A 25,675-nucleotide genomic window follows, 5' to 3' on the forward strand; every position below is an offset into this window, starting at 1 on the left:
CGGCTGAGTGTTAGAAAATGTGCGCTCAGTCATTCATAACAATTATTGGGTACCATCACGGAACAATAAACGTGCTGATTGATCTACTGACTGAGTGCTCGGCTGTCAGTGACTCGTTTGCCTCTCAATCATTCAGACTCTCACGAGGCAGCGAATGATGAGGCAGATGGCTTTTCTTAATCATATGAAAATGACTCATTGAACCTGACTGTTTTGTAGCTTGAAAAGCTCCTTATTTTTAATGCTGAAGATTTTTTTCTATCGTTTGCCGTTATCATTTTAGAGCAATTTTTATGAATTGATTTTGAATGTTATTTTTTTTTTACGTAGGATTACGTCTTTCGGCAACATATTGGGGGTGTAATTTCAAAAAACCAAAATCAACCGCATTACGAAAAGAGGTCAGGTTTTGACCACATATAACTCTGTCAATAGCAGATGGATTTTAATTCTAAACCAGCCAAACGATTGGAAATTTATCTACCAATCTGCTGGAATGAACACTTTATTAAGTTTCAATAGGTCACTATTGAAAAATACACAAATGTCCAACTGTTGCAATGGTGATCAAAATTATCAACGATTGCCTTCAAAAAGCGATTTCTCTAACACAGATTTAAAAATCGAATTCCATGCGATCTCACTGAACGGTGCTCATTCAATCACCGCGTGTGGTGGTGTCCAGTCGTCAGTTTCAGCAGCAGTGCTTTCGGCATGTGACGTTCAGCCTGCCCACATGAGCATCCATTAAAGGAGGAAGAAACCGCACCGCTATGGATCGGAAGTCGCTGCGGGTCATCTATGCCAAGTGCGTCACCCTTACTCCTAACAACATACAGCTCGCGTTGAACACCCTACTAGCTCAGCATTCCTCAACCATTACGACGAAACGGTCCTTTTTAGGATCACCATAAATTATTGTTGTTTAAGAGTTAATTTTCACTGAACGTTCGCTCGCCTTTCTGCCAGCCACATCACCCCCTCTTTGATAATGTACCCACCAAACGTTTGTCGTCAAATGCGTAACAGTATTGAAGTGGTACATACAAATTCTCGCAATGACCGAATACCACATGACCATGTCAATTAACCAGAGACGCTTCGTTTGGTGAGACCGGATGGAATTCAACTTTGAAATCTGTGTTAGGGAAATCGCTTTTCGAAGGCAATCGGTGATAATTTAAATTATCATAGCAACAGTTAAACACTCGTGAATTTTTCAATAGACATTTTTGAAAAATGATGTCCTTGCTTAATTTAACAGATGCGTAGGAATATTTCAGATCGATTGGTGATAAAATTATCGAAATTGGTCCTGCGGCAGCAGAATTATTAAAATTCAAAATCTTTCATAATTTTGTTACATGTTCCATTTTCGGTTTTCACAAAGTGTACCCCCATATAGAAATCACAGACGTAGTCTACGCCAAAAAACCTTGATAGAAGAAGCTTAAAATTTGCATCAAAAGTATAAACGTAGGTACCATCCGATAGGCTCCGATTCTGTGATTGATGTGTTTTCCCTAATACATATTTAATTTCCGCACCGCTATCATCTCCAAGAACATTAAGGAAAAATTTCCACATAATTGTTCTTAACTAGCTTCCAATCTTCCAGCCCATCGGTTCTTTTCAGGACCACAAATGACTGATAAAAGAGTTAACTAAGGAGTAGAAGCTTGAATCCCAAACATATCGCCCAGGATTGGCTTGTACTACATGGACATCTCAAATTGCTTCCGAATTTCAACCCATCGAAATTTTTCACTAATAACGAGTTAAGGAATCATCAAATAACGGCGCCGGTGGTGTAGTGGTAAGCGTGATTACCTCTCACCCCAGCAGGCCTGGGTTCAATCCCAGTCGGCGCCGCCGGGATGTTCTGAGGCATAACATCTCTGATCACGCCTTCCTTCGGATGGGAAGTAAAGCCGTTGGTCCCAGGTTCATGAGTTGATGGGTCGATAGTAGGGTCCAGGTGTGGGAGCTTCCTTCCTGGCACGTCGGTAGCATTGGTGCTCAGCACGGAAAACAAGATCGACGGAAAAAACAACCAAAGGAAAAAAAAAAGCAATCATCAAATTTGCTATACTTTTGCTGTGACATCATAACTACCTTTCGTAATCCTATGTCAAATCTACGGTCGTGTCTTGGATACAACCTCTTACTTTTTTGAATTTCAGAAGAATTTGAGAAATGACACTGTTAAGACATAGGATAAATGTTTCTTCAGTAAAGTAGTTTAAAACCATCCGCTACAACTTTGCTAAAGAAAATAAAATCATCCAGCTACAACTTTGCTAAAGAACATGCGTATATACTTTCAAAAAAAAAAATTGTTTATCTATGTGAATAATTTGAGAAATATCCCAATTTAAAAACTGTCAAAAAAGTATTCGTTTAAGCTGGAAAAGTCCACATAAGATAATAAACATATGAACAATTTTCGGGCATAAGTCATAATTCAGTGTCATGTTGGTTTGTCGGTGACAATACTACGGTCTTGGAGAAAATTTGTGAACATGCAAGAATTTAAAAAAAAACTGGAATTTGAGATCGGATGATTCCACGATAAAGCCAAATCTCAAAAGTTTTCAATTTAAACAAAACTCATAGTTGAGTGGGAAGCTTCTGAAAATTGTCCAAACTTTTAGATTCCAGGTCCTTTAAAAATTAGTCGATTAGTGATTTAGAAAACCCATATTGCATGGGTTTAAATTCATATTCCTAGTCCGGGAGCCACCATATTGAATTTTGGTCCGCCATATTGGATTCCAAAATGGCGGCGGATGACAATTTTCCACTTCCCCTCATACCCATATTGCATGGGCTTAGATGAATTTTCCCTGTCCGGGGGCTGCCATATTGGATTTTCGTCCACCATATTGGATTCCAAAATGGCAGTGGATGTCAATTTTCCACTTCCACTTAGCGAGCCCATTCCGCAGATACCCATATTGCATAGGTTTAGATGCATATTCCCTGTCTAGGGGACGTGATATTGGATTTTGGTCCGCCATCTTGGATTTCAAAATTGCAGTGGATCTCAATTTTCTACTTCCACTTAGCGAGCCCATTCCGCAGATACCCATATTGCATACGTTTAGATACATATTCCCTGTCCAGGGCCAACATATTGGATTTTGGTCCGCCATCTTGGATTTAAAAATTGAAACGGATCTCAATTTTTCACTTCCCTTCATCGAGCCCATTCCGAAGATATCCATATTACATGGGTTGAGATGAATATTCCCTGTCCGGGGGCCGCCATATTGGATTTTGGTCCGCCATCTTGGATTCCAAAATGGCGGTGGATGCCAATTTTTCACTTCCCCTCATCGAACCCATTCCGGAGATACCCATATTGCATGGGTTTAGATGAATATTCCCTGTCCGGGGGCCGCCATATTGGATTTTGGTCTGCCATCTTGGATTTGTGGGAGCCATCTAGGGTTGAAATCCACTATTTTAATTTCATCCGGAATGTTGACTTGAATTTCGGAATTGCCCAAACACTAGAATTTCACATATCTTATCTTATCTTATCTTTCTTTATTAAAGAGACTTTCATATTGGATTTTGGTCCGCCATCTTGGATTCCAAAATTGCGGCGGATGCCAACTTTCCACTTCCCTTCATCGATCCCATTCCGGAGATATCCATATTGCCAGGGTTTAGATGAATATTCCCTGTCTGGGGCCGCCATATTGGATTTTGGTCCACCATCTTGGATTTCAAAATGGCCGCGGATGCCGATTTTCCACTTCCCATCATCGAGCCCATTCCGTAGATACCCATATTGCATGTGTTTAGATGCATATTCCCTGTCCAGGCGCCGCCATATTGGATTTTGGTCCACCATCTTGGATTCCAAAATGGTAGCGGATGCCAATTTTCCACTTCCCCTCATCGAGCCCATTCCGTAGATACCCATATTGCATGTGTTTAGATGCATATTCCCTGTCCAGGGGCCGCCATATTGGATTTTGGTCCGCCATCTTGGGTTGAAATCCACCATTTTAATTTCATCCGGAATGCTGACTTGAATTTCGGAATGCCCAAAACTCTAGAATTTCACATATCTTCTAATCCTATGATTTTCGATGATTTTGATCTTGGTTGATATTGATGCTGGTTGATTTTGAGAATCGAAAATCACGGCTGATATTGGTCGAAAATCACGTGTGATTTTCGTGGTGATGATAGCTTGGTGCGTGTGATTTTAGGTTATCTTGATCTTGAAAGATTGCTGATTTTGATTTTCTGATCTTGATTTTAGCCAACACTGAGACTCTCAAACATTTTTTTCTGAGCTCTAATTACATGAAAAAACGAAAAATTTTAGGTGTCCATTCAACTTTTTCTTTAAAAAAAAATAATGAGATATTTAGCTTTTTAACTATTTTACGGAATTTTTAGCTGAAATCGCTAACAAAATTATTTTTATATTTTTCCTATTAAAAATATTATTTTTTTCTACAACTTTGTCTCAGACATCATTTCAGTCGGAAGTGCCGTTTCCGTACCGTTTTTTTTTGTAAATTCAAAGACTCCATTTTGAAAAATTTGTGTGATTCAAAATGGCCGAATTTTAGCAAAAATGGAAATCATTGCATATAACAAATAATTATGGCAAATCGAAAAAGGTCGTGCGACTGCTCTGTATCTCAAAAAAGCTAGATCTAGAGACCATTGGTGAATTTTAGAGATCTTAAGATCCCGCCGTTCCCGTAAAGGCCGGCGCACAATGCATACGTTTTCGGGTTTTTTGATAGATAATGCATGGGCTAACTGTCAAAAAACCTGGAAACGTATCTATTGTGCACCGGCCTTAACTGTTAGTCGGCTCCGTCGGGATTTCCTGAGGCATAACATCTCTGTTCACGCCTTTCACGAAAGTAAAGCCGTTGGTCCCCGGTTCATAAGTTGATGAGTCGATAAGTAGGGCCCAGGTGCGGGAGCTGCCTCCCTGGCGTCGGTAGCATCTCAAAATTGTAGAATTGTGAGCTTCAGGGAAGATTCTTTGATCTGGACAGATCAGTGAACCAAAAGGCAGTTCAAATAATTTCAAACGAATTGCAGAAGGCTTACAGAAGTTTCGAGAAATTCAGAATTTCTAGAAAGTAAATGAAGATATACTTACATCAGGAAAATGTGAGAGTGCTTTAAGAATTTTATATGATTATCATAGGAATTAGTAGAAGTTAAAAAAAATGGCGAAAATTGAAGTAAGTTGATTGGATGACTTCAAAAATAATGCAATATCTTCAAGAAATTCCAGAGATCTTCAAAAAAATATAGAAACATTTAGATAGTTTCACAAAATTCTGCAAAGTTTCAAGTACATCGAGAAAAATCAGATAACTTCAGAGCAATCCCATTAAATTAAGGAAATTTGCAGAGACTTTAAGAAAGTTCCGTGGAGTTTTGGGATGTTCCAAAAATTCTATAAATGATCGAAAAAGTTCTTAAACATCAGGGAATTGTCAACATTATGGACTCTTAGTAGTTCTGAAGACGTCAGAATAGTCCAGCATAAATTTTCTGAAATTCTCCTCAGAAATCGCTTCAAACACTTATTTGAATCCTCTATAAATATCTTCAACATATCTTTGGAATATTTCTCCTAATTCCCTTGAAATATTCCTCAAAACGTTGGAACTATCTTCTGAATTTAATTTTTTTTTTAAATTTTCCTCGGAATTACCTTAAAGTTTTTCGCAGATGAACTTGCCCGTGGCTAAAAATCTCTTCAATAAAGATTTAATCAAAACAAAAACCATGAAATTCTTCTCAGTAAGAAACTGTTTGGAATAATTCTCAGAATGTTCAATGCACTTTTCCTTTCGGGTTCCCAGAAGTTCTGTTCAGAATTATCATGGAATAATCGTCAGAAATTTAAATGAGCTTTTTTTAAAATTCGAGATTTTCTTCTAATTCTTCTCAAAATTATCTTAGGTTTCACATGAAATCTGAAATTCCTCAGAACTATCAGCACTAATCTGCACTAATCAGGTGTTTTTCTCAAAGATTTGTTTCAACCTTCTTGGAATGATCCTTAGCAATTATAATCACATTTCAAGAGCTTTTTAAACTGTGCAGGGGATGTAACTCCAGGTTCTTGAAAATTGCTTTCAACTTTTTCATGCTTAAAATTTGTGGAGAATATACATTTTCCATAACCAGAAAAAAAACATTTCAAGCCTCTGAATTATTAAAATGTTATTTATTACTGAAGAATTTTTCGCTACGGATCTATTAAATTCACTTACTGAATAAAAATAATGATAAAATTTTACTGTTAACATTATAAAATGCACTGCCTTCATAAGTCATATCCTTAGTTGGAGAATCTGAAAATTCCAGCTTTGTTTAGAATTTCCTGTGGTCTTCCGGATTTTCAGGTTTTTTTTTCATGTATCAGACACTCGGTCATATATTAAGTGCTTAGTGAGAGAGTGAAATAATTCAGATTGTTCAGACATAATTGATTGTCAATATTCTTGAGCTTAAAAGTCTAGAACTGGATTTTTCTCAACATCTCCAATAGTTTCAATAAGCCATCTCAATTACCCAAGCTCAGTCTTTGTAGAATGTAAATAAATCTGTTATATTTATGTAAATGGTACACTCCTTTTTCTCGTACCCGTACAACCTATTAAGCGAAGCGCCAGGAGACACCTCAATAATTACCTTGATTGATGCCCCATACTGGCGATGGCACTAGCAGCTCGCCTATGCTGAACTCCAACTGATGATGACAAAGATGACGACGACGACGACGACGCCATAAGGCGCTGAGGTGGTCTCCTGCTTGGTAACCGGTTCCCTGCTCGCTGCCGCTGGTACCAATCCGGGGCCATGTTTCCTTCTCCGGAGAAGGCAATCATCAATCAACGCCTCCACCCAAGAACCAATACTGGGAAGTGGGTATTTTGCTGCTGCCTTTTCAAAACAAATTCAACACAACTCGGCTTGCACTCCTTATTTCTTCAATATTTTTCTGCTCTCACCCACGTTTTTTTTTTTTCTTCTCTCACCTCTGTTGCACAAATCACATGCTAATGCTCTCGCAATGTGTTATCTCGTTGGCATAGAAATCGTTTCACATCGCACCACCGCAGATTGCTTTCCTATTAATGACCAATGTCGAAATTAGTCATGCACTAAACGATGTTTCCCAGCAGATTTTAGATACTGGAACTGGACTGAACTCGAAACCACTCCGAGATACCACCGTCAGGTTCAACCGAAAACCCAAACATATTAGCATATCGCTGGGTATGATCACATGAAGCATTCGCCACACATCGCCACAATTCCACTTCTGGTCACTCTCATTCGAAAGTTGTCCTCAACCCCACAATTCCGAGCCCTTTCCTTGCATCCAGTGCACGGTGAATTCTATGGTGTCATTTGTTGAACCCATTAACAGCACCGACCAGGGCTACTCACTCCACATATGCTCATTTGTTTCGCTCACGTTTACCCCGTCAAGTGTATCGCACTTTTCCTCGTCACGTCGTTAACACCTTTTCACGCGCGCTCCGCGGACTCACCACACGTAATTTTACTTTGGTTGATAACAAGCGTGCTGCGGTAGATCCCTCGCTTAGCTGCCGGAGGTTTAACGATGATCGCGATCGAACGGCGGCGCACTAGCGACTGACGCGATTCCAACAGCCAAAGTTGGTGGTGTAGTAAGCCATGCGAGCCGACAACGACGGCCAAAGGTTGATTTTCCGCTCCTTATTCCCAGCTCTGCTCATATGTTACGTTATACCTACGACTGCGAGAAGGCGTTGGCGAAGGCAGAGCAGAGATCGGTTGTTTGTATTTTGTGTGGGCTTGGACGATTTGGATGAAATGCTGTTGGTTTCCACTGGTTGCTCTGCTGCGGGGGACAAAGGCGTGCACAGTAGGGTTTCCCAAACATATTTTTTTTTAGAAAAGTTTACTTTCTCACTGCTAGAATTGTAGATTTGGCTATTAGAAACCAGGCTTGCAATTGCTCATTACAGCTAAAGGGTGTCCACGATGAAATTGCCACACTATGAAATTGCTCTAACTTTTTAACCGTTGGGTAGAATTTAATGAAAATTTGGGTGGATTTAGTTCATAGTGCATTATCTACATCCTGCAAGTTTTAAAGTTCTGTGATCAAAACTCGCGGAAATGGAGTCGAAAGAACAGCTCGTGCGTGATAAAATCTTGCGCATTCATCACGAGAACAAGGATCTCTCGCATCGTTCCATCGCTAAAACGTTGGGAATCGCGAATTCCACGGTGTCGCGAGTGATTAAGCGGTTCGAGGAACGGTTGACCACCGATCGGAAGCCCAGAAGTGAAGGAAAAAGTATTCCGTACAACACCAAAAATCACAACCGCGTAGTTGGGGCCTTCAACCGAAATCCGAACGCCTCCGTTAGGGATGTGGCTAAGAAGCTGCACCTAAGCCGAAATTTTGTCCAGAAGGCCAAAACTAAGGCTGGGCTTCGAACGTTCAAGGTACAAAAGGCCCCTAATCGCGACGAGAAGCAGAACAAGTCCGCCAAAACCCGTGCCAGGAAGTTGTACCTCAACATGCTGACGAAAGTTGAATGCTGCATCATGGACGACGAAACATATGTGAAGGCCGACTTCAAACAGATCCCCGGCAACCTGTTTTTCACGGCCAAGGATAAGTTCAGCGTTCCGGAGCATGTCCGCACTCAGAAGATGTCCAAATTTGCGAAGAAATTCCTGGTTTGGCAAGCCATCTGCACGTGCGGGAAGCGGAGTGCACCTTTCGTGACCCAGGACACGATGAACGGACAGGTGTACATAAAAGAGTGCCTCCAGAAGCGGCTGCTTCCTCTCCTGAAGGCCCACAACGTCCCAACAATCTTCTGGCCGGATTTGGCCTCATGCCACTACTCCAAGGACGTGCTGAAGTGGTATGCGGACAATAAGGTCAATTTCGTGCCGAAAATGTTCAACCCTCCCAACACTCCGGAGCTCCGCCCCATCGAGAAGTACTGGGCGATTATGAAGCAGCACCTTCTTAAACGACCTAAGGTAGTGAAGATAGTCGAGGAACTGAAGAAAGTATGGGTTTACATGCAAAAAACGGTTGATTCACAGGTTGTGCAGAATCTTATGGCTGGGGTTAAGGCCAAGGTGCGGGCATTTGCGTATGGACTGTAAATAAAATACGAGTAAAATGGTAAAATGAAGTTTAATAGTTATTTCTCAATCCCTGAAAATTTGATGGCAATCGGATGAAACCTCGAATTTTGCGAATCAATTTTGTGTGTGGCAATTTCATCGTGGGAACCCTTTAAAATGCTTTCAGAGGGTCACAACTAACGATTTTATCATCGCTGATTGCTCGCTCATCGCGTTGCTCATCGTTACAGCTAATCGCTATTGTGACCCTCTCAAAGCTTTACTTCCCTGAGAATTTAGTAAATATATTTAGTATTTATTTTTAATTTAATTTTTTTTTCTCGAATCATGAACTCGTATGATTTGTGCTTAATTAATAGCAGAATTAAGCTGTGCCGACGCGTAACTACTTTGAAGTACCTGTTCAACATGTTCAATAAAAAAGTTCTATTGCTAAAAACTTCAGATAAGGCCTTCGAACTTCATGCAAGTTCTACAAAATTCGGGAAAGTCTTACAAGTTTCAGGAAAATCCTGTGAACTACTGTGATGACCTACGACGGTCAGGAAATTTCTCCGAACCTTCAGAGAAGTTCTACAAATTTCAAAGAAGGCTTGTGAACTTCAGGGAAGTCCTTTAATCTTTGGGGAATAACTACGAATTTTACAGAATTTTCAACAAATTTAATGTAACTTCTACGACATTTACACATTGCTTAAACTTAAGGATAATCCTATGACACTTATGGCTAATCCTATGACACTTACGAGCTTCATAGAAGTCTTCAATACTCTTGGGAAGTCCTCTGAACTTAACATAGTTCTCCAAGCTCAAAAAAGTTCCTAGAACTTCCGAGAAGTCGATTGAACTACAGGTAGTCCTACGGAATTCATGGGAGCTCTCCAAACTTCAGGGAATTTCCAAGTAATTAAGGAAATACCCACAAACTTTTGGAAAACCCTTCGATATTTAAAGCCCTAAGAACTTCAGGGAAGCTCTTTTAAATTTAGGGTCCTCATATATTCAGTTAAGACCTTCAAACTTCAGGGAAGTCCTCAGATCTTCGAGAAAGTTCTTCGAACTTGAAGGAAGTCTTACGAACTACTGAGAATTTCTACGAACTTCGTGGTACTTCTACGATATTTAAGAAATTCATATGAATTTAAAAAACTCCGAACTTCAGGGAAGTCCTAAGATCTTAAAAAATGTCCTTCGAACTTCGGGGAAGTCCCATGAAATTCAGGCAATACAAACTTCAGCAGTCAGTCTTTTTAATAGTAAGAGTTTTTAAACCAGCGTTGTTTATGAAATTTTTTAATCATATGATTTTGAAATCATGTTGTAATCAAAATTCCACTAAACAAGATCCGAGGGGGGCGACACATCTAAATCTCAAGTTTAGATGCTCAACAAATCTCACACTAGCGAATCAATCTTCGAAAAATCTTCTTTCATTTGTCGCATCAACTTGCATCGCGCATCATTTTTTTGCAGGAAATCTTCAGAATTGTCATCAATCTTCTTTCTATCTACTCAGCGTGTGCGCAGCTAGCCACAGCAAAACACAATCTTTTCTGCATCGTAGATAGAGTCGTCCCCCTCGATAAGATCCTTAATCGTTGACAATTTGCGGAAAATTTTAACAAACTGGAAATCCACAAAGTTGTTAGAAGCAAAGGTTTGTTTAAAGAGTCCTCATTCAAATCACACTTCGCAATTTCACCTTGAGATAAACTAGCCCGTTGGCTGAAAATCTCAATAATAAAGTTAAAACAAAAATCTGAGTCTAGTCCGTCGTATCTCAGCTTTTATTCGTCATACACCCCTAAAATCACCCATTTTACGGGTTATCGCAAATGTTTCAGTGTCAATCGTAATTAATCTTGTAAGCACAGATGTTTTTGCAAAAACATGAATGAAAATGCGTTGCTATTATAGTTTTAGCACATAGAAGGGAAATAGGCGCCATGATACGACGAAGTAGCGCGGCTCCCTACTATACACTCAGCTACGTTTTGCTTGTTCGGTAATTTTTTACCGGAAATAATCGGTAAATTTAGTGTATTACAGTATTTTCGGTAAACAAAAATAATTTCACCAATATTCGGTAAACTTTTAACGAAGTTTCGGTAATTTGATTATAAATTTGATGAACTCTGTAAAAAAATACCGAACGATCTGTTAAATTAGCCAAAATGCCGAATTCGGTAAAAAATTACCGAACAAACCGTAAATCATAAGTAATTTTACCGAAATTTTGTACTATCAAACTGTCAAATCTTGAGAGGATTTATTTACTAGTGAATGGTAAACAGTGCATCCGGAATCAAGTGCAAATAAAGTTTAAAAAAATTACGATGGAGCAGGTAAGGATAAAAATTCTTGACCACGATCAATGGATCACCGACATATTTTGTGAGTAGTTGCAGCAAATCCAATTATTTTCCAGGCATTTTCAGCAATAGCATGATTTGATTGCAGGTTATTTATCTGGACTGCATCGCATAACATCGGGCTCTAACACATTTCGGCGTCAAATACATTTTTTATTGCACGTATCACAAGTCCAGTGACAATTTTAAAATTAAATAAAAACTGATAAATATTATTCAAGACTTTTTATCTCAAATTAACTGAAAACGGTAGTAAAATAAAAAAATAGTGGGAAAATCAGTTTTACAGAACAGTTCGGTAAAAATTTACCGAATCGTTCCGCAAAAAAGTACCGAATCGTTCGGTAATTTTGACAACTCATCAAAAAATTGGTTTACCGAACGTTCGGTAGGCATTTCGTTTACCGAACTGATTACCGAACGTTCAGCTGTTGAAAGTTCGGTAAAAAATTACCGAGTACGGTAATAATTTCTGAGTGTGTAGCTTCTTTACAGCAAACAATCAGATAAAGATTTCACGGGCATTCACAAGAACCTATTTTGGTTTGTGAAATTCCGCATTGCGCGAAGAATGATGGCACAAGGATTCACTTTATTTATTTTTTTTTATTAAAAATTGTTTTTTTAAATACATGGTTTTTAAAACCAGGAAATGTTTTAAATCATTGACCAGGAAAACCAGGGAAAAACCAGGGAAAAACCAGGAATTTCAAAATGGAAATTTACTTGCCACTCTGTATGTAATTCCCATTTAAGTCCACTACCTTATTTGCTTATTCTTGACAGATACGCGCAGACTTCTTCAGTGTCTTGTACTAATACTCGACTGTATTAGTATAAGATACTGAACAAGACTGCATATTGTAGATGAAATACGCGTATCTGTCATGGATAAGCAAATAAGGTAGTGTACTTAAATGGAAATTACTAATCCTTCTCTCGCTCATTCCACATTCATCAGGATTAACCAAAATAAATTAAATCAATACCATTGAGTTGAATTTTAAGGTCCTACTTTTACTTTTTTCAACAACAAAATTTATGTTTGGGAGTTAGCCCAACAATTCAACGTTGGATTGGTTGATCTTTCAACCCCCTGCCCCCTTCCCCCCCTCTTCGATCTTTATGTACCACTGGGCCTCCTATCCGACGGCTGTTCATATTGAGGACCCAGGGTGGACTGGCTGTCCTATTAGGCTCTGCCTGTGTGGTTCTTCTAATTATTCCGAAGTCTCACGAATGATCCTTCCAATTCCTCCAATAGTTGATATGGCGCTTGCACCCACATTGTCCCTTGACCCGTGTTGGAATGGCGCCGTTGGGTTCAGTACCATTTTGCTTAGTACAGCGTGAAATCCTTCCAACGTCCTTCCAGTGGCATCCGGTTCGAAGGACCATTATGTACCACTAGGGCTCCTACTGTGTGTTGGATGGACAAGGCCCCAACATTATGGTCCTTCGAACTGGATGCCTCTGGAAGAACATTGGAAGGGCGGTCAGAAGGTCTGACAAAAGCACCATTGGATTTGGCTATTCATATCGGGAATAATGCACCAAAACGCCATCATACCACCGAATAATATACCGTTTCGCTTTCCCATTAATTTCAAAAATATTGATGACAGGCTTATCGGCCTAAATGATTTTGATGAAGATTCATCTCTTTTGTTCGCCTTTGATATGAATACCACTCTGACTTGTCTACTTTTTTTTTTTAGATGTCTTGAACAATTTAACTAAAACAGGAATTATTATAGATTTACAATTTTTTATATGTGCTGGAAAAATTCCATCTGGGCCAGGGGATTTAAAAGAACTAAAAGAATCTATCGCTCATTCAATTCTAGAGTTTGTAAATATTCTAATGGCAAAGTTTTCAGCCTCTTCATTTGACATTTCTAGCCCACATAGTGAGACATTTGTTTCGGTAGATCTATCACGTTCACCACGGTCTGAAGATGTGGCATTTTGCATGCAATCATGAATTTGCAGTTGATCATCAGTAGGAAGGAACACCTTCTTGAGTTGGCAAAGTTTGCGATATTTCACGAAGTGTACCAAGGAAAAAATTCCCGAGCCATAGTGAGTTTGGGCGAACTTTTCCAACACTGCTTGAAATTGGATTATATGTACATTGCAAACTATTCATATCATGCAAAATCTATCCAAATTAATCTTATGAATTCGAACCTCGGATGAAATAAATATATGGGGAAAGTTTAGAAAAGGATAAAAATCTAATAACAGTTCTGTCTAAGAGATCCTACAAATTTAGTATAATATTATCATCCTTGAGCCCCAATCTGTGCACGTACATGTATAGTAAGTCACCTCCGCCTCCACGAGAGTGACACAACATCGACTAACCGACTCAACTCGACTCAACTCAGTTTTAATTCATGTATTTTGACTCTCATACTGCAACTAGCGCTTGCTGGTTGATTCTCTCTCTCTTTCTCTCTTCGCTTGCCGATGAGCGCGCATTTATTTAAGAGCGTAAATCCAAAAGAGCACGTTCCTGCGTGTGTCCCCTGGCCTGGCTTTGGGCAGACAAACAGATTCAGGTGAGTCTTTGGTCGGTAGTTAGTTACGTGCTTCATGTGTAGATCTACAGTGAGGTGGCTTTACGAATGTAAATAATACACAACTGCATCCATCTGAGAGCAATATTGACGATGATGATGATGATGATGCGTTGTTGTTCAACGAGTTCATTTTGCTCGTTGTTGGTTTGGATTCGAATATTTACGGTTACATGATTTACTATGAACTTATCTACTACTTCTTCTTCTTGGTTAGTATGTTCCTACTAGAACATTAAGACTGCCCTCAACTTCGTGTTTTTCAATTACCTCCACTGTTGATCAGAGCTTCCTGAGCCTTTTCGCTTTCGTATGCCAACTGCCAACCACAATTAATAGTTTTATCGAGTATTCTTCAAGCCTTAATCTTTATCAAGATGCATTTATTAAGGTGTTATAGCGTTGACAGATTTTGGAGATGACGAGTGGTAGGACATGGTAAGCAGTGGGGGCTGGAATATTTCTTGAACTCGTTGGGCTAAGCGATTTGTTTACAAACATAACATTGGGGCCAAAGGATCACATAAGCTTTTTTCCTGAAATAAAGGGAACTAAATGAAGTTCATCCTCAAACCATATTCAAGGCCAACATGTGAAAAGGGCATACAAGCTTTTTGTGAACAAACTTTCTCATGCCCTTTTCTCGCCACCCATATGACACCAACGCAAACCATCAACATCACCGGGTAGGCGAGAAAAGGGCCTACAAAGAATTATTTACAAAAAGCTTGTATGCCCTTTTCAAATTTGGCTCTTGATATTACTTCTAAAGTGCTACAGTAAAACTTCAGGTCATTTGGAGTGAAAAAAAACACTTCGAGATCATTATTTTCATTGAGTTCCAAGAAATTGTTGTTAACAAATCACAGTAGTCAGTGAAACTTTAGAGTAGACAAATCTTGGTCCAGCGATCCACAAATCATAGGCACTTGTAGCTTTGTACCCGTACTTCCTTTTTTGATTTTGCTGCAGGTTGATGCAACTTCCTGTAAGTTGCTGTAAGAAAATAATATGGTACCGATAGTACGAGAACATACTTTCGCTTTTTGCTGTACAGCATTTTACAGAAAAGCAAGTACCTATCTATCTTATTTTGATACAATAATTCAATAACAATACAAATTACAATAACATTTAACCGGAATCCTACACTCTTAGAAATAACTAATTTTACACGTGACGGAATCCATCTTTGACATAAAAGATGAGACGTAAACAAACATGTCATGTAAAATTAAGTGCTCCGAGACTGAAAAGTTCGTTACTCGACGAAAAGTACGTTTGATTGAGTTGAATTGCGCGTCTGTTATGACTCAATTTTATGTCAAAATTGACGCTCGTATATGTCAGTCTCAGAGCACCTAAATTTACATGTTTTTTTCTAAGTGTGTACCCAAAAATCTTTAGGAACTAGTTGACACATTCTACCAGGATATGTCCTCATTTACAGTTTTAAAGTATTTGTTCTGTTACTGAAAAAAATTAAAAGTATATGAATCCTGATGAATGTGGGCGTCTTGGTGGAATACCTGTATAATGAGAGAGAGAAGGATTAGTATTTTCTATTTAATTCCACTACTTTATTTGCTTATCCTTGACAGATACGCGTATTTCGTCTACAATGTGCAGACTTCTTCAGTGTCTTGTACTAATACTCGACTTCGTATTTACCGAATATATATTAATACAGGTACATTTTCACTTAGAAACTAGGTAAACTTAAATCTAATCTTCTATAGGAACAGGTACTCCGCTGCTGACTCGTTGATGTGTCCTAGGTAGTAACTTGAAAAGCCATGTGTGTCCGTTTCCTTGATCCCTGTTGAGTAAAGTTGAATTACGTTGTTTGTTGATCTCGAGGCTTTCTGCAACATCCAATTTCCATGGTGTAGATACGGTTCATAAAATCGTGATGTCCTCCGTCGATAGTTGGTGGTCCTCTGTGAAGATGTGTTCTGCAACCTTTGATTTGAAATCATATGTTAGGCCTTTTTCCTTTCGCTTTTTGGCCTTATTAACCTCCGCTATATGTTCTTTAAATCTAGTTGCTAAAGTTCTCTTGGTTTGTCCTACATATACTTTGTTACAATGATTACAGCTTATTTTATATACACCTGCTTTACCTAAAACATTAACTGGGTCTTTAGTGGATCCTAACAATGATTTCAACTGGTTATGTTTACTGATGAAAACTAAATCTAATCCGAATTGTTTTAACTGTGTGTGGTCTTAGCTTACAAGTAATATCTTGATCAAATGGAACGGACACTCGTTTCAATGGTTCAGGTGTTGCGGTGAGGGTTGTTAATAATCTCCTTTGTAGAATTCTCGCTTTTTTATCGATGATTGCCTGGATTGTGGTCTCCTTGTATCCGTTGAGTCTTGCTGTTTCGAAGATGTACTGTAATTCCTTAACCTTTCCTGTATCGCTGAGTGGAAGAGTCTATATTCGATGAATCATGTGGTGAAAGGCGGCCATTTTCTGCTGGAACGAATGGTTGGAAGTATAGGGGATAACACTTTTGGTGTTTGTTGGTTTCCTGTAAATTTCGTATTCAAGCGAGGAAGATGATGACGATTCCCTGATGACTAGAAGATCGAGAAATGCGAGTTTCCCGTCTTTTTCTACCTCGTGAGTGAATTTGATATCCTTGTGAATTCTGTTGATCTCATCTAAAATTTGTGGAAGGGCTTCCCGTTTAACTACGCTGAAGATATCGTCAACAAACCTCCACCAACGGTTTGGTAATAGTCCTTTCTCCTTCAGGATTGTCTCCAAGTTGACCATGAAAAGTTCACACAAGAAGGGGGATAGGGGGTTTCCCATTGGGGCTCCTTTCGTCTGCTTGTAGAAGTTACCTCGGAACGAGAAGTAGTTCTCTTCCATACAAAGGCGGGTCAGCTTAAAGTTCGTCCGAACCTTGTTTCTCCATGCTGCATTCTCTCGTTGTGTTAATAGCCAGTCCTCCAAATGGTTGATCGCTTCCTTGACAGGTACGCTGGGAAAAAAAGCTGTGACGTCGAAAGATACCATAATCTCATCCTCGTTGATGTCTCCTGAAGATTGTAGTTGCTGGGCGAACTCCTGGGTGTTACTAACTGCTTTACTTTGGAACTGATTCGGCAGACTCGGGAACTCTTTGACTAGCCACTTCGCTAGTTTGTGGGTGGGGTAACCAACTGCAGACACGATATCTCGCATTTCATTTCCCGGTTTGTGGACTTTGGGGAGACCTCTGATCCTTATTAAAAGTAAACTTTAATTGAACATTTGAAAAGTGTGATCAGTTAAGCAATGACCAAGAGATTGTGATTTGAGTAGCTATTTAGCGTGACGTTACAACATTTTGCACTTCTCAACCACACTACTCATCAACTATTCATCAAAATTTTTTTGAGCTGCTGAGGCGAGTAATAGTGACTCAAATTTGAGTTAAGTTTACTCATAAATCACATAAAGTGCAGGAACTCAACGATGAGTAAATATGTGTAGCAATATTGCCTGATTTACTTTGAGCGTGTAATGCTTGTTTGACGTTATTCAGTGTACAGTGAGAAAATGTCCTTTTCTGTTTTGTATATTATCATGCCACCAAAGGTTTTGGCAAAAACCTAGGTTAATGGTAACTTCCAATCTGGATTTAAGTATACATATGGCATATTCAATGAATGAATCAAAAAAACGGTGTCCCATTGAATAAGATAGCTAGAAACGACAGTTTGTAAGACATTCCTTTTCGCAAGATTTCAATACCGCCTTCTGTATTCTTGTTCAATTGTAAGAAAAGCACCATCAAACTGCTTGGCTCCCAATGACAGTTCCTGACAGCTTGTGTCTGGCTCCTTTTGACGTTTATATGTTTCGAGTCTGGGTCTCCCTCCCAGGTTAGAACCTAGGTCTGGCGAATACACATCGTAATCTAAGAGGAAGAATAGACAACTGGCTTCTTTCTGTCTGTGGCATATTCTTTTTCTCTCACGGAAACAACCGTGCAAAAACTATTTCAGTATCGGCGACGCAGTCAACTGTCAAAATACAATGAAATATACCCTGTTGTAAAAGTTTGCTCGCGTTTCTATACATTCGCCCGACCAATCCAGCACTGTGTCACATTCGACGAAAAATTGTTTCATAAACGTCCCCCTATTGTCTCCTCTTCCTCTAACATCGTAATCACCCCTTGGTTGTTACTCCTCTGTGTCAAGTTGGTAAACAAAGCAAATCAGTACATGAGCTGTGCATCCCTAATAAACAAATACCATAAACGAACTGTATCCCGGATGGATAAACTATCCCACAAATGGTTTAGATGATACCCCGAACACGTCGTTAAGCTCTCTTTTATGGTTATTTTTTATTAGGGATGACTCTATTGATGAATTTAAGCAAAGCCAAAACTGGTCATGCGACACTTTGTTAGACAATCGTCACTTTGATTCTTCAATTGTAACAACCGTACCTAGTTGCAGTGATGGAAAAGATTGCGAAAAATCACAATGACTCGTGAACTTTTCCTTTAGTGAACTTCGTGAAATATCGTAAACTTTTCCAACACTGCCTAGTTGTTTGTTTTTTCGATTCTCGTAAGCAGTTTAAATGCGATGTTACGTGAAGTTTTGTAGCTATACTGTAAGTGCACCGGTAAAACGAAGCGTATTTTGATTCCCGACAGATCGCTTCCTGCGCACATTTGAACCGGTTGACACGTAAGTGTAATCCCCCGTTCACATTACAATGTATATCACGTGATATACGCTGTCTTGCAATGAGCACTCATACATCTAGTTTTCACTGGAAATCCTATGTATGAGTGCTCATTGCAAGACAGCATATATTACGTGATATTGTCTGTAATGTGAACGGGGTATTGAGTTCTCCAAGGAGGATCTCACGAACACTACACTAATAATATAATTTTACACACACTAGCGTATACTGTCATGTGCACGGTAAGAATCCAACATCCATTTATGAGTAAAAGTGAACTCATTGTCAAAAAAAAGTGGCACTACTAATTAATGAGTAATTTATGATGCCAATCATGTAGTAATTGTTAGCTACTGTTAGCTAAAACTCATTGTTGTTAAAATAATTTACTCATTAATGAGTAAAGTTACTTTTATTAAAAATGGGTTAACTTTTACTCATAAAAGGGTATTTGACTGTTACCGTGCAGCGTAGGGTTTGTTTTCGTTTTGTTGTTTATTTTTATTTTAGAATTACAGTTCTTACAGCAAACAAAAAAATTCTCACAGCTAACAAAAAAAAATCATCTCACCAAATCGCACCAATACGAACCCGCCTGGAGAGGACTATAACAACATTTTGTACAGCGAAAGTTCCAACCGATTTGCCTGAATGCCATGATCAGGGGTTGAAACAGTTGACGTTTTTTACTACACTCGTTCGTTGTCGTGCGCGACAGTCTGTTTGTATTCGAGCACTCATGCTCTACCGTCGTCTCTCTCACGCAACACGAGCGGTAGAATAACATTCGAGCTAAAAGAAAATTATCAAAATAGCTATCATATGACATGTGTGATTTCGTTGTAATTCCTCAATTTGGTGTAAATCAAACCATTTCTGATCAGAAATATTATTTCTAGGACATCATTACTTGCTATTTTCAGAATTCACACAAGTACAACATCAGCAGTTCTTAATATGAGAAAAACTAAAATACATACATACGTGACGGTCTTCGGCGACAGTGTCGTATGACAGAGCCTGTCATATTACATTTTAGTTTGGTACTGTACTATGATAGCTTGTTTTGCAAGTGTCGGAGGCAAAGGCAGTCAATTATCACAGAAAATGTGTCGACTACCGTGACCGCTTACAAGACTGGCCATGATATTCAACCTAAGCTGATCAATTCGTTTACTTCATATCGTTTTGAAAAACATGCAGAAGTTGAAAATTGAGATAAAACTATTTAATAACAAATCTATGATGATGTAAGATTTTCCCAGTCGATAACTTTGTTTGTTTTGATGAGATAATTGATAAGAGCGAAGTAGTAAAAAATCCAGAAAAACTATGATGTTATTTTCTAAAAAAGAAAATAACGGTTGACTTTTCGCTGAGATTTCAATACCTCTTATCTGTTTCCTTCTTAAAATAACAGTAAAAATTGTTTCGATTTTGACAGTTCAACTTGGTTCGAAAATCATTATGTTTTCGCCAGACCTAGGTTAGAACCAAATCGACTTCTGTTAGGCATCTTGATGTCATTTGTGACAACTGTCAATTTGCCGTTTCCGTTCCGCTTCCGCCCACATTGCGTTTGGGCCTTTACGGTTGTCTTCATTTTCGGCCTCGTTTTCGGCTAAGTTGAGTGTATAAGAAATAATTTTAAACGCGAATAGATGTCAACACTGCTGATGATGGTACAGCACGCAACAACCACCCTACTGCTTTCTCTCTGAGATGACTAAGGCTGTGAAACTTGCGAGTTAAATTTAACTCGTGGTTAAAAGTGACATTTAGAAAGTTATTCTGTATGTTCGAAAATCTCTGTGCTGTCGATCGACCGGCTTTCGAGAAGAACTCAGCCATGGTTGTCAAAATTTAACTTCTTGTCTGTCAGAAATAACCACGCTCGGATAGCAGGGTTAATTTATAACTTTCCATCTGTCAAATTTTAACCAAAAGTTAAAAAAAATCCACCAAATGGTTCAGAGCCTAAGTTGGTCATGACGAGTGGAGCAACACAATAGTTGGGTAAAGAAGAATTGCATTATAACACACCATCGACTGGAAATGCTTTCGGCAACGTGGAGCTTCAGGTAGTGATGAAACGTCGCTAGAACTATTCCACAGCCGCAGACAGTATATGAGCAAAGGCGGGCGCACACTTTTTTGCCTGTAGACTTGAAGACATACTTCAAATCTCTGCATACATCGTACGGGTTGAGCAAAAAAGTGTGCGTTTGACTTTGTACTTCGCTCATTTTCAACTTCTATTCAATTTTCATACTGCCGTACTCTAACGGAACTATCTATCTACCCTCTTCTAAGACTATTTTCTAGCTAAAAAATTATCACACTAAAGCTTCATGAGAGATAGCATTTCCAACCAATGCTGAGCACTGATGTGTTTTGTTTTTCTAATATATAGTCCAGAAATTTTTGTTATTGCTGGACTATATTTTAGAAAAAATGGAATGTTTATGATTAAGTTCTAAGTTCTAAGAACTTCAGGGCAGTTCCATGAACTTCACGAAAATGTCGTGATCTTAGATGAAACAAGATGAAGATCATATAACAGGTCCATTAACTTCAAACAAATTTCAGGTACTTTACAAGATGAAGAATCTCCAGAAATCTTCAGGTAGCTTTATAGACCTGAACCACTGCGACCAGTAATTTGAACTATTGTAGTATATCCCGTGTCCTTAGTTTAGTGCATGTCGCATTACTCCATCACTATTGAGAAATGATGAAGTATTCGTTTTTTTACAGTTGTTAGTCTTGCATTTATCACAAGGATCCGATTCTAATTGAAAGGTTCCGCTATTTATACCCTTCGGAGTGTTGGAACACCCTCCAAAGACGCGCCCCTTTGTCAGTCAAAATTGGATTCCTTAGCAACAAAATTAAGGAATAACACCGATAATGACCATGCATCAGAACCCTAGTCTTAACCACTTCAACCTAGGGAACAACGAATAGAAGATTAGGAATCACATATATGAAGACTAACTAACTCATTTTTTCCTTGTTTCAAGAGCATGGTTGTTGCGTGGTTGCGTGGTTGTTAGGTGGGCAAAGCCGAGTCTTATCACTATCAGCAAGGCATATAAAGTAACAAGGACTAAGATGTGTTCCTTTGATTACTGAAAAATCCTGCTCCCCTAGTTTGAAGTAGTCGGGACTAGGAATCGGTGGTAGATCTTACATCCCGTAACGTTCCACGAAAAGGTGATCTACCCACGTTACGGGGCACCAAGGTTAGAATCAAATAGACTTCGGTTAGGCATCTTGATGTCATTTTTGACAACTGTCAAATTTTCTGTTTCCGTTACGCTTCCGCCCACCCACAAAGTCCAGAAAACTTTCAAGAAGTTGACAGTCCCATGAATGTTCGGAAAATTGCGAGAACTTTAATAAAGGCACGAGAACATCAGGAACATTTTGAGAACTTTATGTTGGTTCCATTAATTACAGAAAAATTTCAAGAACCTTCAAAAAGTTTTGAGAATTTTAAGCGAATTCCAAGAATTTGAAGGAAGTTCTGAAAACTTCAGGGTAGTTCTGAGAGCGGGGCAGTTTTAAACCCATTTTTGGTCGGTTTCGATATCTTCAGGGCAGCTAGTTTTATTAAGCTCGGGGAAATTACATGAGTAGTACTGAAGTTGACAAATCTTCCTTTGAGTTTAATGATCTTAAGGGAAGCTGTGTGAACTTTGGGACAGTTTTGAGAACAACAGTGTAGTTCCATATACATCAGGAAAATTACGGGAAGTTCACAAGAGTTCCGAGAGGTTCAGGTAAATTTCGATAAATTAAAGGCAGTTCCATTAAATTCAGCAAAACTTACGAAAACCAAATATTAAAGATACCCCAGAGATCATTAGGGAGGCTTAGAGATCTTAAGAAACAAATTCACTGAAACTTCGAGAAATTCACGGAACAGAAGCTAAGAGATCTTTAAGACAGTTCAGGGCAATTTCAGGAACACCATCAGAAGAGTAACGAGAGCTTCAGAGATGTTTCAAGAACTTCAAGGAGGTCCTCAAAATGTTTAGGAACTATATGTAACCTTTATTATATTGCTTATTGCGCGGTTTATTGCTCATACAATATGCATATTTCATTATGTTATTTGGTGCAACAATGGTGGGATTGGGAAGGACCATCAGGGCACCCACTTTGTCGCGATTTGGACGGGGAGAGTGGAAATGCCAACTCTCTGTTGATAACATTTCGTGGATAAAGAGTGGGCTCTTTTCCCCACTAATTTCGGCATCTTCCTGCTTGGGAGATCACCTTTTTGACCAATTCAAGAGCAAATTTTCATTATGTCGTAAGTAACATTCGCACCGATCCGAGAAAAATAAAGTTTTGTTTTGCTGACCGAAAAGTTATTCCTTTTTCCAATTAAACACATATAATCGCACAGTGATAGCAATGTTTAACATATTTAGCCAGGTTTTAATCATACAAATGCAAATCGCTAGCTTTCATGCTAAAAAATACTGGTTTTTGAGTCAAATGTTATTATACGTCGTTTGGTGGCCCCTATTGTTACTTAAGTCAAAGTGTATTTACCAGGATATTCGGGAGAATTATCAATTACGTCTCCTTACGTGCAGCCCATTCATCATTATAGGACCACCAAAATCATCTAAGCAACAAACAGTTCGATTTATTCACTTTAATAATGAGCAAGCGAAACGACGAACGTACACTTTTCACGGATTTATCTGCGCTGTTACTTAAGACAAATGGCATCTCCATAGAAATCGGGTGACTTAAGTAACTTCGAAAATATTTTGATAAGAAGGTGATTACGTCAAAAAGCAATTTGACTGGTGAATAAATTTAAAAATGGGATTTGATCATATATTCAGACACTATATAGTGTAATAGCAGGAGCATCGATTGACACTGACAGCTCGACTTTGTTTACCTTTGTTACATTTGACGTAATGAAAAAAATTGGTCTTGAAATGTGCGAAAATGTTGCTGAAAGAAGATTCTTTACTGTCCCGTAGATGCGTATAGGCGACTTTACTTATCGATACCTATCCGCGCTACAATGGTTGGTAAACAACTATCATCACTATCATCATGCAAAAAAGTTCCGAAGAATGAAAGTAAATATCAAGGTCTTAGGGAAAGTTTAATTAATAGACGGTGGGATAATAAGGGGATTCCCAAGAACTTCAATAAACTTTCGGGATCTTCATGGAAGCTTTGAGCAATTCTAATTAGCAGGAATTTTTAAGAAGTTCTAAGAACTTCAGATATATCCAGACTTTTGTTAAAGCTAAAGATAAAGTTCAGAAAATTTCAGGAAATTTCACGCTCAGAGAAGTTAAGAAAACTTCAAAGAAGCTCAGAGATCTTGATTCCAAAAATCTCAAAGAATCTTAGGTCTACAGATTTTCTGGGAAGCTCAGAGATCTTAATGGCAAAGTCAATAGTTTTAGGAAATTCCACATTCGGGAAATCTAAAGATGAAGTTCCGAAAGTTTCAGAAAAGTCCAGAGAACATCAGGGACCTTAGAAAACTTCAAACAAGTTCAAAGAACTTCATTAAAATTGTGGAAACTTTAAATAAATTCCCAAAATATCAGGGAAATCTAGGTCTAAAGATTTTCCGGGAATCTCAGAGACCTTAAAGGCAGTGTCAATAACTACAGGAAAGTTTAGACTTTCCGGAAATCTAAAGATGACGTTCAGGAAATTTCAGAAAAGTCCAGAGAACATCAGGGAGGTTAAGAAAATTTCAAAGAAGTTTAGAGAACTTGAGCAAAATTGTGGAAACTTTAAAAACTTTTCAAAAAACTCAGGAAAGTCAGGTCTAGAGATTTTCCCGGATGCTGAGATACTTTAAGAGCAGTTCCATTAACTTTAGGAAATCCCAGGCTTTCCGGAAATCTAAAGACAAAGTACCGGAAATTTCAGGAAAGTCCAGAGAATAGCAGGGAATTTAAGAAAACTTCAAAGAAGTTCAGAGAGCTTGAGTAAAATTGTGGAAACTTTAAAAACTCAGGGAAGTAAGGCCTAAAGATTTTTGGGGAAGCTCAAGCCTTAAGGGCAGTGCTAATAGCTTCAGGCAAATCCAGACTTTTCGAAAATCTAAAGATGAAGTTCCGGAAATTTAAGGAAAGACCTGAGATTTTCCAGGAAGTTTATTGATTTTTAGGACAATTTCGTTTATTTGAGGGCAATTCCAAAAATCAGGGAAGATCAGAGATCCTCAAGGCAGTTAAATTAGCAAATAAATAGCAGAAATTTAACAGAAGTTTCAAGAAACTTTGGGTATTTCCGAAAAGATCAGTTAATTCCGAGATATTCAAGGATGTACAAAGAACTTCAGAGAAAGGTTGATGTTTTAATGTCTTGTTCAGGCTACAGAGTAGCAACATTTTTTTTTTTAATTCTTTATTAAAGAGATTTTTAGCCTTAGGCTAGTTCATCTCTAAAAGAGTAGCAACATGTTATAGCGCTATCTTGATGGTTGTTTCCGTGTTGAAATTTTTTGTCAACCGTTATAACATGTTATAACTCTGTAGTCTGAACGTACTCTAAGACTGTTTAATTTTTTACAGGGATGTTTGGAGTAATTCAAGGAAATCAGAGAACTTCAGAGCAGATCAAGATGTACCGAGGGTAGACCATGAATATCAGGAAAACTGTTGAAACGATAGACTGCCTATAATCGCATATCAGTCCCATATGGATTTCCGTCAATATTAAGATAACAAAGTAATCCACTATCAATTGGCATCTACTTTCATATTTCGTGATAAAACTACATTTTTCGCTGATATAACACAGCATGCAAGCTTCATTGTAAATGGTTTCAACTTGAAAAAATA

The 25,675-nt window shown here is 38.5% G+C and overlaps 1 protein-coding gene across 1 annotated transcript in view; it reads right to left on the minus strand.

The window, feature by feature from the left end:
- Lrt (Leucine-rich tendon-specific protein) overlaps positions 1–7,643 on the minus strand; it is a 114,300-nt gene extending 106,657 nt beyond the window's left edge. The window contains exon 1 of the mRNA XM_065226627.1: positions 6,694–7,643. Coding sequence (XP_065082699.1) covers positions 6,694–6,890 — 197 coding nt within the window. The 5' untranslated portion in view covers positions 6,891–7,643. The remainder of the gene's footprint in view (positions 1–6,693) is intronic.
- Positions 7,644–25,675: the final 18,032 nt, after the last annotated feature.

Source organism: Ochlerotatus camptorhynchus, unplaced genomic scaffold (assembly GCF_037179485.1).
Source record: "Ochlerotatus camptorhynchus isolate MF236.1 unplaced genomic scaffold, CSIRO-AGI_Acam_v1.1 ptg000257l, whole genome shotgun sequence".
Taxonomy (NCBI): Eukaryota; Metazoa; Arthropoda; class Insecta; order Diptera; family Culicidae; genus Ochlerotatus; species Ochlerotatus camptorhynchus.